Source organism: Acomys russatus, chromosome X (assembly GCF_903995435.1).
Source record: "Acomys russatus chromosome X, mAcoRus1.1, whole genome shotgun sequence".
NCBI lineage: Eukaryota > Metazoa > Chordata > Mammalia > Rodentia > Muridae > Acomys > Acomys russatus.
In genome coordinates, this window is record NC_067169.1 from 28,641,420 (window position 1) to 28,653,678 (window position 12,259).

The 12,259-nt window shown below is 43.2% G+C and overlaps 1 protein-coding gene across 5 annotated transcripts in view; it reads right to left on the reverse strand.

The window, feature by feature from the left end:
* Window positions 1–12,259, reverse strand: part of Gpm6b (glycoprotein M6B) — a 155,479-nt gene that overhangs the window by 11,737 nt on the left and 131,483 nt on the right. For all 5 annotated transcript variants that reach the window (XM_051142156.1, XM_051142151.1, XM_051142153.1 and 2 more), the window contains 2 exons: window positions 5,081–5,267; window positions 2,202–2,358 (listed from right to left, as the gene is read on the reverse strand). In XM_051142156.1, the coding sequence (XP_050998113.1) occupies window positions 2,202–2,358; window positions 5,081–5,267 (344 nt within the window). The remainder of the gene's footprint in view (window positions 1–2,201; window positions 2,359–5,080; window positions 5,268–12,259) is intronic.

The window sequence follows — 12,259 nt, forward strand, 5'->3', positions numbered from 1 at the left end:
TTTTGTATGCTGAGGGAAGTGAGGCCTGGCCATTCCCTGTGGGAGGACAGTGGTACAAGGGAGAGCAGAGCCTGAGGCACAATCATTTAACTATGGTACGATGTGGACAGAACTAGCAGAGAGGAGGTCAGGGTAAGACATCTTTAGGTACCATATGCCACAGCCTTCAGGATGTGGGTTCCTGTAATGGTGAGGAGGCCATTAATGGGAGGAATGACATATAGATTGGACCTGATCCATCAAATGATCTGGATCCTTTGTAGGAATCTCCTTGGCCACTTCTTTCCTGAACTCTGCTAGACAGTATTTGACTCTAGGTGGCTTCTGAACCTACCTAACAGATAATGACAGACCTCAGGACCCCTCCACCAACTTTGGTGGAACCTTCCCACAGTTAGTACTCTTAGCAGGCTCTCAGTCATCTCAGCCCAGAGTATTTTCAGAAGCTCCAGCCCCAAGACTGGATGTGGCACACGACCCTCTAAGGCTGTATTAAGCTCCTGTGGATTCATACTGAATCCACCTGAATTCTCTGCAGCCTAATGGTGCACAGTACTGGGCCAGACTTGTCACTCATTTCTTCCTCTCACTGTCCCACCCATGATCATTCCCAGAGCCCCTCCTCTACTCCACTGCCCGGGCTCAGTTCACAACTCCATAGGCTGCCTCACTTGAGTCTCAAAATGGTCTCTTACAACCTCATTTCCCCCAATTCATTCTCCATACCATTAGGTGACTGGCCAAATCTTATGATTACTGAGTTGATCCTGTCACTAACCCATTGGTCGTTGCCTACCAAAGCCATTCCTTGTCTGTGATTCAAGGCTCATCTTAGTTGCATTCCCTACCCCTCCTTCAAGCAGTGTTCTTTCTTGCTACCTGTACTCTTCCTCTTCAGCCTATTCACATGACTGGACTTGTCTGGGTCTCCCAGGATATGAGTTCCTCTTTCTGGGTCTCATGTGAAGCAGTTTCCACTGTTTTGGTCTGGCATTAAAGCCCTTCCTGATTCTGCACTTCAGCGCCCCTGTCACTTGGCCTGCTGTCACATGCTGCTGTCAGTGTCACAACCCTCCCCCACTTTCCCTCTTTGTGCAGTCAATGTCACAGAAACCTAGGGCCAGGCAGAACAGTAGCTGGGATAGCCCATGTCCCCGTGACTCTCAGGCCTTTACCAGGGTAGTAATACTTCTGCCAAAGGCAGGATCATATTTATTTTGATCATTTAAAAATTTTTCAATTGTTGTGTGAGTATTGTGTATATACCGGTGCAGGATGCTATAACACACTTGCAGAGGTCAAAGGCCAGCCTTCAGGTAGTTGGTTTTCTCCTTCCACTGCGGGTTCTCAGGTTCGAACTCAGGTTGTCTGGTATGTATGGTGAGCATTTTCACCCACTGAGCCATCTCATCGGCCATACGTTTCCCTTAAGAAACTTGATATAATAGCGCCCATAATATCTATTCTTCATGCCCAGGTTCAGACCAACAAGTCACTATGGACATAAAGAATTCTACCCTAATCAACATGCCTCCTTCATGAAAACTGTTGTAAACAGTGCTGGAAGCCATACCCACATCCTTTGCTTTTCTGTACTTTCTTCCCCTCTTGCAGTGGGGTGCAGTCACTGCTATATATACATTAGAAAGCCGATAGCCCTAGCCTGAGTGCTGACGGTTTCCTTCTGGCTGGGGGCAGGGCACACCATGCCTCACATTTCTTCCTCCGCATCAGTACTGTTCTCAGACTTCCAAATATTTTCCCTACATCAAACTATTCTTTCAATGTCCAGCTATCTGTGCAACATTTTGATAGGGATCTATCATGTACAAAGCATGTACAAGGGTTGAGGTGTAGCCTAGCATGCAGAAGACCCTGGATTTGATTTCCAGTGCTAAATACACATGTATAACATGTCATGGTGTGTGTGTGTGTGTGTGTGTGTGTGTGTGTGTGTGATAGAATAGCTTTTAACCCTGTCTTTTAAGAATTATCTTCCTCTAGAACAGAGCTCAACAAAAAGGTTTAATACTATCAGTTACAAATTTTATCAACAACACAGTGTTTTTCAAATTCTTGAGGCCATGTTGGTAAGAGCATTATCTCTGTATCATGGACCCTTCGTGAATAGCTCCTAGTTTCGCCAAGTAGAAGGAAACAGCTATGCACGGCTTGGCAGAGCACCTGAATTTAGTACTCACCATTCCACTGATGCATCGGCCACAGGCAGTTGTTTTAAACTCACCGTGCAGCTCTTTCACTGCACTTGTGGTGTAAAAGCCTTCTGCTAGCAGAATGATGCCGTACAAGAAGAAGAAGGAGGCAATTCCATAGATGACATACTGCATCAGTTGGATCCTGTGAAAAGAAGACAGCTGCAAATGTGAGGGGCACTGTGGAGTGGGGACATAAGGTACCTTTACTGTGGCATCTCTCGTGGCCTCAGCAGGCTCATAGGGCAGTCCCAGGGAACATCTCTGTCCACTCTAGCAGCCCAGGGCTTCTTCTCTTAGTAGTCCTGTGGATGAGGTAGATGACCTCAAGCAAAATGGTGGGAGTTTCCTTTAATCACGGGCCCATTTGTGGTGCATTGCTACTTACCCAAGTCTCATACAGTGAAGGTTTGTATCTCTATCTTGCATGTAGCACAGATATTGAGGAGTTAAATTACCCACTCAAAGCTACACAGTGCCAGGACAGACATTTGGACCCTGGTTCAGTAGAGAGCTTGCTTTTTTCAACATATCAAAATGCTTCCTAAGCAGGCATGACGGTTGATGCTATTCTGAGAAAACACCTAAGTCAGCACTCAGGGTATCTTTAAGGAGAAATTTGTGCAGATCCTTGTTACACAAGTGGTAGGATGTCAATGTACATGTAAGTTACAGAAAGTTCATTCACCACTAAGTTTGTCCTTTGAAAGCAAGTCCACAGGCCTTGGCTGCCCAGTGAAATCATCTGAGTTGATTTAGAAAATGTGGATAACACCTCCAAGAGATTTAGTTAATGGCTCTGCCCCGAGGCTCAGGCATAGTTTAAAGTTTCTTGGAATTTTGGGAGCCATGGCTTAAGAACACTGGCTAATCAACTTAATATACCTTTTCTGGTACTACTTCTCTACATATTTCTGTCTTCCTTGTTTTTTAAATAAAGAAAAGACACTGTGTCATGTAGCCCAGATTGGCTTTGAACTTGATATATAGCTGATGTGAACAAAAGTTCCCAGAAAGAAACTGCACTTTCAAACGGGAACTTCTGCAAGGCCTAGTAACTGTTTAGAACTTACTGACTTGGCAAGCTCCAGAGCCTAATTACAATTTAGCCTGGGCTGTCTTTAACTGCCCACCTAGCCATTCCTTGTCTACCTTTCTGTCAGACCGAACATCCTGTGACTAGCACACAAGCCTTTAGAAGGTATTAACTTAGAGCACTAGCTTCCACCAACAAAAAGCTGTGAGTGTCATCAGACAGTATCTCAGACCATTAACAGAAGTTTTCTGCTTTGCTGTAACCTGCCTCTGATCTTTCCATCAATGTATTTGAAGAATATGTGGGTTTGTGGTTTTATTGTTACTATAAAAACAGTAAACTGCTTCCATGTTGGAACATGGAATTTGGGGTTACCTAAATCTGTTCCTGGGCCACAATTACTCTCATCTGGCTCTAACATATTTTTGCATCAACACTGAGGATGACTTTAAACTTCTGGAACTCCTGTCTCTACCTGCGTGAGTGCTGGGGCTACAGGTAGATGCCAACACACCCAGCTTATGCAGTGCTGTGAATCCAACCCAGAGCTTCATACATGTTAGGCAAGCATGCTACTGATCAGGCTATGTCCCAGCTTTGTGCACATTTATTCTGTATATCTACTACTTGATTCCCCCAATTACAACCTTCTTATCCTTACTTACTTATTTAGATGCCATTTTAAAACAAAATTTTAAAATATGAAACTTTGGGAGGAGTCAGGCATGGTAATCGACATTTGTAATTCTAAGCACTTGGGAGGCAGAAGCAGGAGATTCACTTAAAGTTCCAGGGCAGCCAGAGCCACAACAAAGACCCTCAACAACCAAACAAAAAGCCATTTCATTGTGATTCCACAAACATCCATTTGTGCCCTTTTCACTCTGATGGTGATGTTTCTTCACAATTACAGTCCACAAACACCGAAACATCAGCACTAAAGCCAAATTGAGCAAGGGGAAGCTACTTTAAAGGAGGTACATATACCAGTGGGGTTTGCAGTTGTGAGATCGAGCTTGAGAACTGTTGAGCTTCCACTGAGAATCATTCCAGAGTAGGAAGACAGAGGGCTAGGACTACGTTTCCAGAGCTTCCTCTTTGCTGCATTAGGATGCACTGGGCTTAGTTCTCCTGCCAGAAGAATTAATGTGGAAATATGGTTCCTGTCAACTTAGACTAGGGAATCCTCCATAGAGGGGGTAAACTAGAGGGTCCTTGTTACTCAGGAACAATGAGAACCGTCTAGAGAGATGTTTGACAGCATCAATGTGTCACCATGTTACAGTCCACCACATCTACCATTACTGTGTGGAGCCATGTACACCTTGTCATGTCCAAATGAGATTCCATTCTAGGCCTCAAGCATCCACCACATTGTTGGCCTTTTCTTTTTTGTTGTTATCATGCCCCACCAACTTTTTATTTCATGATACAAGATCTTATATCCCAGATTGGCCTCAAACTTGCTATGGCTTTGAACTTTTAATATTTATTTTAAAAATTATTCTTTAGAATTTTCTGAGTGAATACAATTAAATATGACCATGCCCGTGAACTTTTACTCCTTCAGCTTCTCTCTCCCGAGCACTAGGAATACAAGCAAGCCTAGTTTATGCAGTGCTGGGGATGGATCTCAAGATTTTGTGCATGGGAGACAAGCACTGTAACCATCTTAGCTACACCCCCATTCCTCATGGACTTTTCCTATCTGAATATAGCAAGCTTTAATCAAATGTATAGATTTTCTCCCAGAAAAGGACAAGATATTCTGTCAAAAACATTGTGAGATAGTAGCATCTTAAATACATTTGTAAAGGGAAGAGATACTCACACTTCACTCAGCAAGGCATGGTCACTGGTGTTGGTGGAGAAGTGCTGCTCAAGAATTGCCACGGTGCCCGCGAGAGCCACATGCCCACAGCCACAGAACAAGGCGACTCCAGAGAAGCATAGGATGGTGGCCACCAGGGAGGCATAGGGAACTCCTCCCAGACACTTGATGCAGCATTCGAAGCAACCTAGACCAAAGGAGGAAGAGGCAGCCATGATGGGCAGGAATCCCTCTGGTCTTCATGAATACTACCATTAATATATATATTTTTACTCTATCACCCTTCTCTAGTCTATGACTCATATGTCAACATTCCAAAGACCACATGGGTAGTTCCCATGGTGTCTCATCCTGTAAGGACCCTGGCACTTCAAAGGGTACTGTAGCTGACTTTGCTTAGAGTCTCCAAAGGTAATGAGTGACAGCCATCAGCTGTCAGTTTTGAGATGTAGCCTCATTTGAGAGCTTCCTAACTGACTGTGAGGCAGAGGGGCGCAATGAGGAACACTCTTTCCACCGATAAAGGCAAAGAAGAGGACTACAGAGCCACTGAGGCTCCATTGAAGAAAAGCCACAGTCAGGTTTTCTCCAAACTCAGCCCTTAAGGTTCCAAATTCATCTACTGCTGTAGTACCTGATGGCTTTCCCAAAGCCCTTGATGTCCTGGAAAATTGGAAGAATACATTGAGGTAATTAGAGTGTTGCCAGGTTTGGAAAAATATCAAGGAGATCATTTTGGAAAGGGCCTATAGGTACTGAAGCACCAAGTCACCAAGATATACCCAAGTGGTCCCACCAAAGTTTGCTTCAAAATGATACCAGAAATTACCTCAGGTGTTTAATAAAAAATCCCCCTCCCCACCATGGCAGCACAAGCAATCCAGTCATAGCCTTCCTCCTCCTCTTCCTCCTCCTCCCCAGCTTCCATTTTAACATACATGCTACATGCTCAGAGTCAGAACCCAAACCCAGTAGTTGAAGGAGGAAAAAAGAAACAGAAGGGGGGATAAAAAGGACAAAATGAGACTCCATGAAGTGAAATGAAGGGGACAGAGCCAGACTTCACACTTGGTCTGAGAAGATGAGAGTTGTATCTACCATTTTAAAGGTTTATTTTTATTATTTTATGTGTATGAGTGTTTTGCCTGTGTGTACACATATCGGTGTACCACAGGCATGCCTCATGCCTGAGGAGGTAGTGAGCCTCCTTGTGGATGCTGGGAATTGAGCTTTTGCAACAATAAGGAGTACTCTGACCCACTGAGACAACTATCCAGCCCCTGTACTTTTTAAGAACACTTTTCCTTGAAAATAGCCATAAGGGCCTGCCTGATATCTTCCAGTTATCGCAGTGCTGGGCCTGGGGATATTGTTTTCATTCTCTTGACCTACCATCCATATTTATATTATCCAGACACTTCAGTAAATGGCCTGTTTGGAAAAATCCAACTTCAAATGCATTAACATGTTTAAATGTGATCAAGGGCAATTCATTAGCTCAGGGTAAGCATACTAAGCCAGTTAAAAGCCTTCCTTTTTAATGGTCTTCATAGGACTCAGTGATTGCAAACCTAGTAGAACAGACCAGTGATGGATTTTGCTCAGATGAGCATTCCATTTGAAGGCAACATTCCTGAGGTGACAGGATCCTCTGCTTCTTGCAATTGCTCTTTAGCTCCTTGGCTCTTTAGCTCATTGGAAACTGTAAAGTATTAGGGTTTCCAAGGAGCCTGTGTGCCCTATTTAAAAAAAGACCAGATGTATTTGCAAAGGTCTAACTCATTGAAACAGATGTGTGAAACCTCATAAAATAATAGAACCAGTGTACAGTATGGTTCCACGTTCATTAGCAAGTTAGTCCCTTTAAGAACTCTGGACATTTTGAGGTTTGTGAACACGGATGTTAGGGCCTGGTTTTATTTTGCCACATGGCTTTCTGGGAACTGAGTGAAAGGAATGAAACTAAAGTTCAAATTCTCTCCAGGCTCCCAAACAAAGAGAAACCAACATCCGTGGTCTTGATCTGTCCCATTAGATAAAAGTGTGTGTGTGTGTGTGTGTGTGTGTGTGTGTGTCTTTTCTGACCTCCTGTTCTCAGTTTCTGTGATAATATGAAGAACAAGATGGATGCTTGTTATGGTATCTGATCTTTATTAAACAGCTATGTGGCTCTGGGACTGTGCTATCTGATCAAGTAGTCACTACCACATGTGGCTATTGAAATTTAAGTTATTTAAGATGAAGTAAAAAGAACAATTTATTTCCTCAGTAGCACTGGCCATGTTCCTTGGGTACCCACTGGACCTAGTGGCTGCCACGATGAATGCTGCAGACAAATAGTGTTTCATTATTACAAAGTTCGGACTTACCATTCATTTGCTTGTCTGTAATGTGAGCTGGGTTCTAACTGAACCCAATGAAATCACCTTGGATTTCATCCATTAGGTACGTTTGAAGACCTACTGTGTCAAGCATTATGCTTTGCACCAAGGACACACATCTGAAACTAGATCCTTCCACCTTCAAAATCAGTCTGATGCTGCATCAAAGAATAGACTTCACTCAGGCACATCCACCCTCTTAACACTGCAATACAACACTGTCATTTATAGAGCTCACGCTCAAGAACTGCACAGTTGAATCACAAAATAAAATTTAAAAAGAATCCATGTTTAGCTGGGTGTGGTGGCGCACGCCTGTAATCCCAGAACTCAGGGAGGCAGAAGCAGGCAGATCACTATTAGTTCAAGGCCAGCCTGGTTTACAGAGTGAGTCCAAACATCCAAGGTTACACAGAGAGACCCTGTCTCAAAACAAAACAAAACCCCCCAAACCCCACTATGTTTTAAGCAACTTGTGTTGAAGCATATTCATAGTTATCCAGTGGTGTATGTGGCCTATAGGCCATCGATAAGGCATACCTGGTAGCATGATGAAGAACAGGATATAAAGCATCAGAGGAAATCAGAGAAGAGGAAGAGAGTGTGTGTGTGTCAGAAGGGAATGTAATTCAACCTGGAGATGGGACAGGAAGGCTTTGTGCCTCACTGATGTGATGACCATGACATATAACCTAATAAAGTGCTCATTCATTTCAGGACATTTTGGCTATATATGTATTTTTAACAACACATATCTTTGCTTGTCATTTGAAGTTAGGGTTAAGTGTTACAGTATAGCACATTCATTCATTCCCCAACAATGGAACACATCCTTCCAAATCCTCAGTGGCTGCTTTGAAAGGCTCTTTTATCCAGAGGGCTAGAGTATTCTTCTTCTTTTCAAAGGAACTATCACAGCTGCTCCCAGGCTCAAAAACACAAGTGGGGTTAAAAGAACAATGCCATACAGTCCCAAATTCAACACTCCATCAAGGCTAATGTTTCTCTCTGGTTTCTTGCTCACAGACACCATATACCACGGGCTGTGGAGCTAGTCTGGGAACAGCAGGGGAAAGCAGGGATTAAGGAACTTGGGGCGAAATCACAGCCACATTAGCGAATGTCAGAATGTCAGTCTTGACCAACATATATTTTCAGCAGCTGGCTTCATTTGTGGCTGGGAACTGTGACTCCTCTAGAACTGAAACCACACACTGATCATCTCACACACACACACACACACACACACACACACACACACCTCTTACAGACACTACAATAATATGATGAGAAACTTGTGCTATGTAGCATGGAAAAACCTGATTAGGAAGTACTACTACTGGGTAGACCTAGAGCTTATTCTAGCTTTGTTAGCCAGTTATCTAAAGAGCTAAAAATTCTGTGTGGTGAATATTCAGCTACCTACAAACGGATTGCTTGTCACCATATCTATGTCATCGTAGAAGCCTCCAACACTCCTATAAGCTCATCTTTGAGATAAACTGCCCCGATATAAGTCCCTTACTAGTCCAGTTCTGACTGCTTCCTTCTGTGCTAAGCCAAATTCTGCTATAATGAAACGTAACTCTGCAAAAGTATTCTTGCTGTTGGCCAAGATAGAGAAGGATCAAAGACAAAATTTAACTTCCTGCCCAAAACAAAAACTGGACAGAGTATATGAAACAATATACATATAAGGATAGACAACAGGCTATGAAGAGCTATCCTTGACTAATGATATAATCAGTAAATCATAGTGAAAAAGCAGTTATGGTAACACAAGTCTATGTGAAAGCACAGCTTGGCCCTTGCTCAAACTAAAGAAGTCCTTTCCATTAACCATTATTACAAGTGTTGGGGTCTTTTGGAAGATAGTCTTCTTTATTGGAGCTGCCTCATGGCAGGATTATAGGCCAAAGCAAGAATGGCTAGCTATTCTATGCCTTTCAAAAGGTAGACAGTATACATCGAGTGCCTTTGCTGTCCTATGCTAGGTACTGGGGACCTAATGCTGAGCTAAGATATGTGATCTATACTCTGTTGAAGTTTGCAGTTTATGGAGGGTTAGGGGAGACGAACTATTTTAAATTCAAAAGTATGAGGAGAACAAACAGTGCAGTTAACTCAGGTTTCAGGAGGTAATTAGGGACAACATCCCGAGCGACTTGGTTAGTTAGGCAAAGGGAGTAAAGGATGGAAGAGTGATCCAGGAAGTGAGAAAAACATGCATGAAAAACCTGTGGTGGGAGAGAACAAGGTACATTCAAAGGCCACCTGAAGGGTAAAAGACAGAAACAGTTCAGTGAGAGGGTGGGGTGGTAAAGCAGGAAGGTGTGTAGATGTTTGGTCATGTAGAGTTTATCAGATCACTTTACTAATTCTGGAATATGTTCGATTCCTGCTGGGTGTGGTGGTGCACGCCTTTAATTGCAGCGCTTGTTAGGCAGAGGCAGGTAGACCTCTGTGAATTTGAGGCCAGCCTGGTTTACAGAGTAAGTTCCAGGACAGCCAGGGCTACACACTGAGATCTTATTTCAATACACCCCTCAGAAAAAAGATTCTACTGACTAACTGATTAGAATTTCTCTGATTGTGGAGAGCTGGAATGTTACAGGTCCTGAGACAAATGATCTTGGTCTATCTTTAGCCCTCTTAACAGACAATCATTGCCTACCTCTGTGTTTGCCATAACATGTATCTTTATGACTTACTAGGTAGATCCTTTTGGAAGAGACAAATAGACTATAGCCTTTACCAGCCCAAAGGGCTAAGAATGACATCAGATAGCATCTCAGGTCTGCAGCATAGATTTCCTTGCTTTCTGCAATCTGTGTATCCGATGTTCTCGCCTATGTATTTTAAAAATAATTTGATTTATGACTCTCCTTATTCTGATATATATATAACAAAACCTATTGTCATGTTGGAACATGGTACTTAGGTGTCTAAATTTGTGTTCTTGGGACATGGTCACTCATATTTGGCTCTAGAATGGACTATCACTTTGAGGTGACAGCTGTTTTTCTGTGTCAATAAATGCATTCTCAGTATTATGCAAAGCCACTATTAGACATTTTAAAACAGGCATACAAATAGGGTTTGTACAAGGGTTTCCTCATGAGAGGAAACACATGGTCTTGCAGCTCAGCATAGCAAAACCTGAAGCCAACAGCTTCTACTGGACAGCAACAGAAACTTCCAGGGGTCAAGAAGAGATATGCGCTGGGCCTGGAGGTGGACATCTCTCATTCCATCACTCAGGAGGCTGAGCTAGGGGGAGTGTGAGTTCAAAGCCATTCCAGGCCACACTGTTTCCATTTGATCTTAGCCAAAGAGTCAAGGAAGGATCCAAGATCAGAGAGGGAGAGGGAGAGAACAGGTCGTGTTTGGAAGTGCCTTACACAGGGTGGTTCTGGGAGGAACCAGCTGCAGCTTCAAGAAGTGGGGAGTTTGTGAGCTATACAGCCATGTAGAATCTTGTGCATAGTCTCTACCAACCAGCGGAGTGTGTACCTGTACTATAGCAAACACTTTCTTCCTAGAGTGACATGCACAGCCTTGGAGAGCCATTCTCATTAGTGGTCCCATCTTGCTAAGCTCAGATGTGTGGCATCCTGAGTCCATATGCAATGCCTGCTTTCACAAGGTACTTGGCATTTTACGCCCTTTAAAAAAAATGGAGGTCCTCTAGGATTCAGCTACTATATTCTAGTCACGTGCAAATCAAATGGCTAGTTTGGGGCCCACGAGGAGGAAAAACAAAATGTTCTGAAATGTTCTGCTGTCTTGAAAGACTGCAACTACAGTACTTTTTTTTCCTTTTTAAAAATTTAATTAATTTATTCAGATTACATCTCAATTGTTATCCCTTCACTTCCCTTCTCCCATTCCTCCCTCCCTCCTTCTTTTACCCTATTCCCCTCCCCTAGGCCTGTGACAGAAGGAGACCTCCCCCGCCCCATATGGTTAAAACCTATCAGGTTTCATCCTGGTAGCCTGCTTATTCTTTCTCTGAGTGCCATCAGGCCTCCCCACGAAGAGGAAGTGGTCAAATATGGGGCACCAGAGTTCATGTCAGAATCAGTCCTGGCTCTCCACACAGTACTTTCTTGGAGACAAGGAAACTGCAATAACCTCAGTGATTTTCACATTAAAGATGCATTTTGCCCTGATCTGGGCTGAGAAAAAAGATATGGTGCCACTGGAGAAAGTTGATTTATATGCACCACCCACCCCCCTCCCCAAGCGCCAGGAGTGAAAAGGAAACGGGTCTTAGATTCAGGATAGCTCCAGGGTAGGAAGTCCCACGCAAGTGACAGTTTAAGTATGGAGGTGGTGCTGTGTATCAGCAGAGTCCCTGGCTTCTAAAAGCCAATGCTCATTAAGGGAAGAGTAATGCTTTGCTTCAATGCACTTGCAAAACCCTCAGACTTGAGTTTTCCCAAGCTTCACACCACCAATCATAATATTAGTTACCACAAACCAGAGAAACAAGAAAAGCACTTTCTCCCCTGTTATTATGACTGGGATATTAAATTAAAACGGAAAAAACCAATGCCAGGGTTTCAAACATATTTTTACTAGTAATTTTCAATCTCACTCACCAAACTCCCAAACTTCTTTTGAGCTAATATCTTAAGCCTTCATTTAGCTGGTCTCTGTGTAAAGATAGTTTTAGGTTTGATTCACACAAAAGCTCCAGTGTGTGTTAGCCTAAGACAATTTAAATATAAACCATATAGTAGGGAGAAAAAAGTACACATCAATGCTTCTAACTGTCAATGGCCATTTTGTCCCC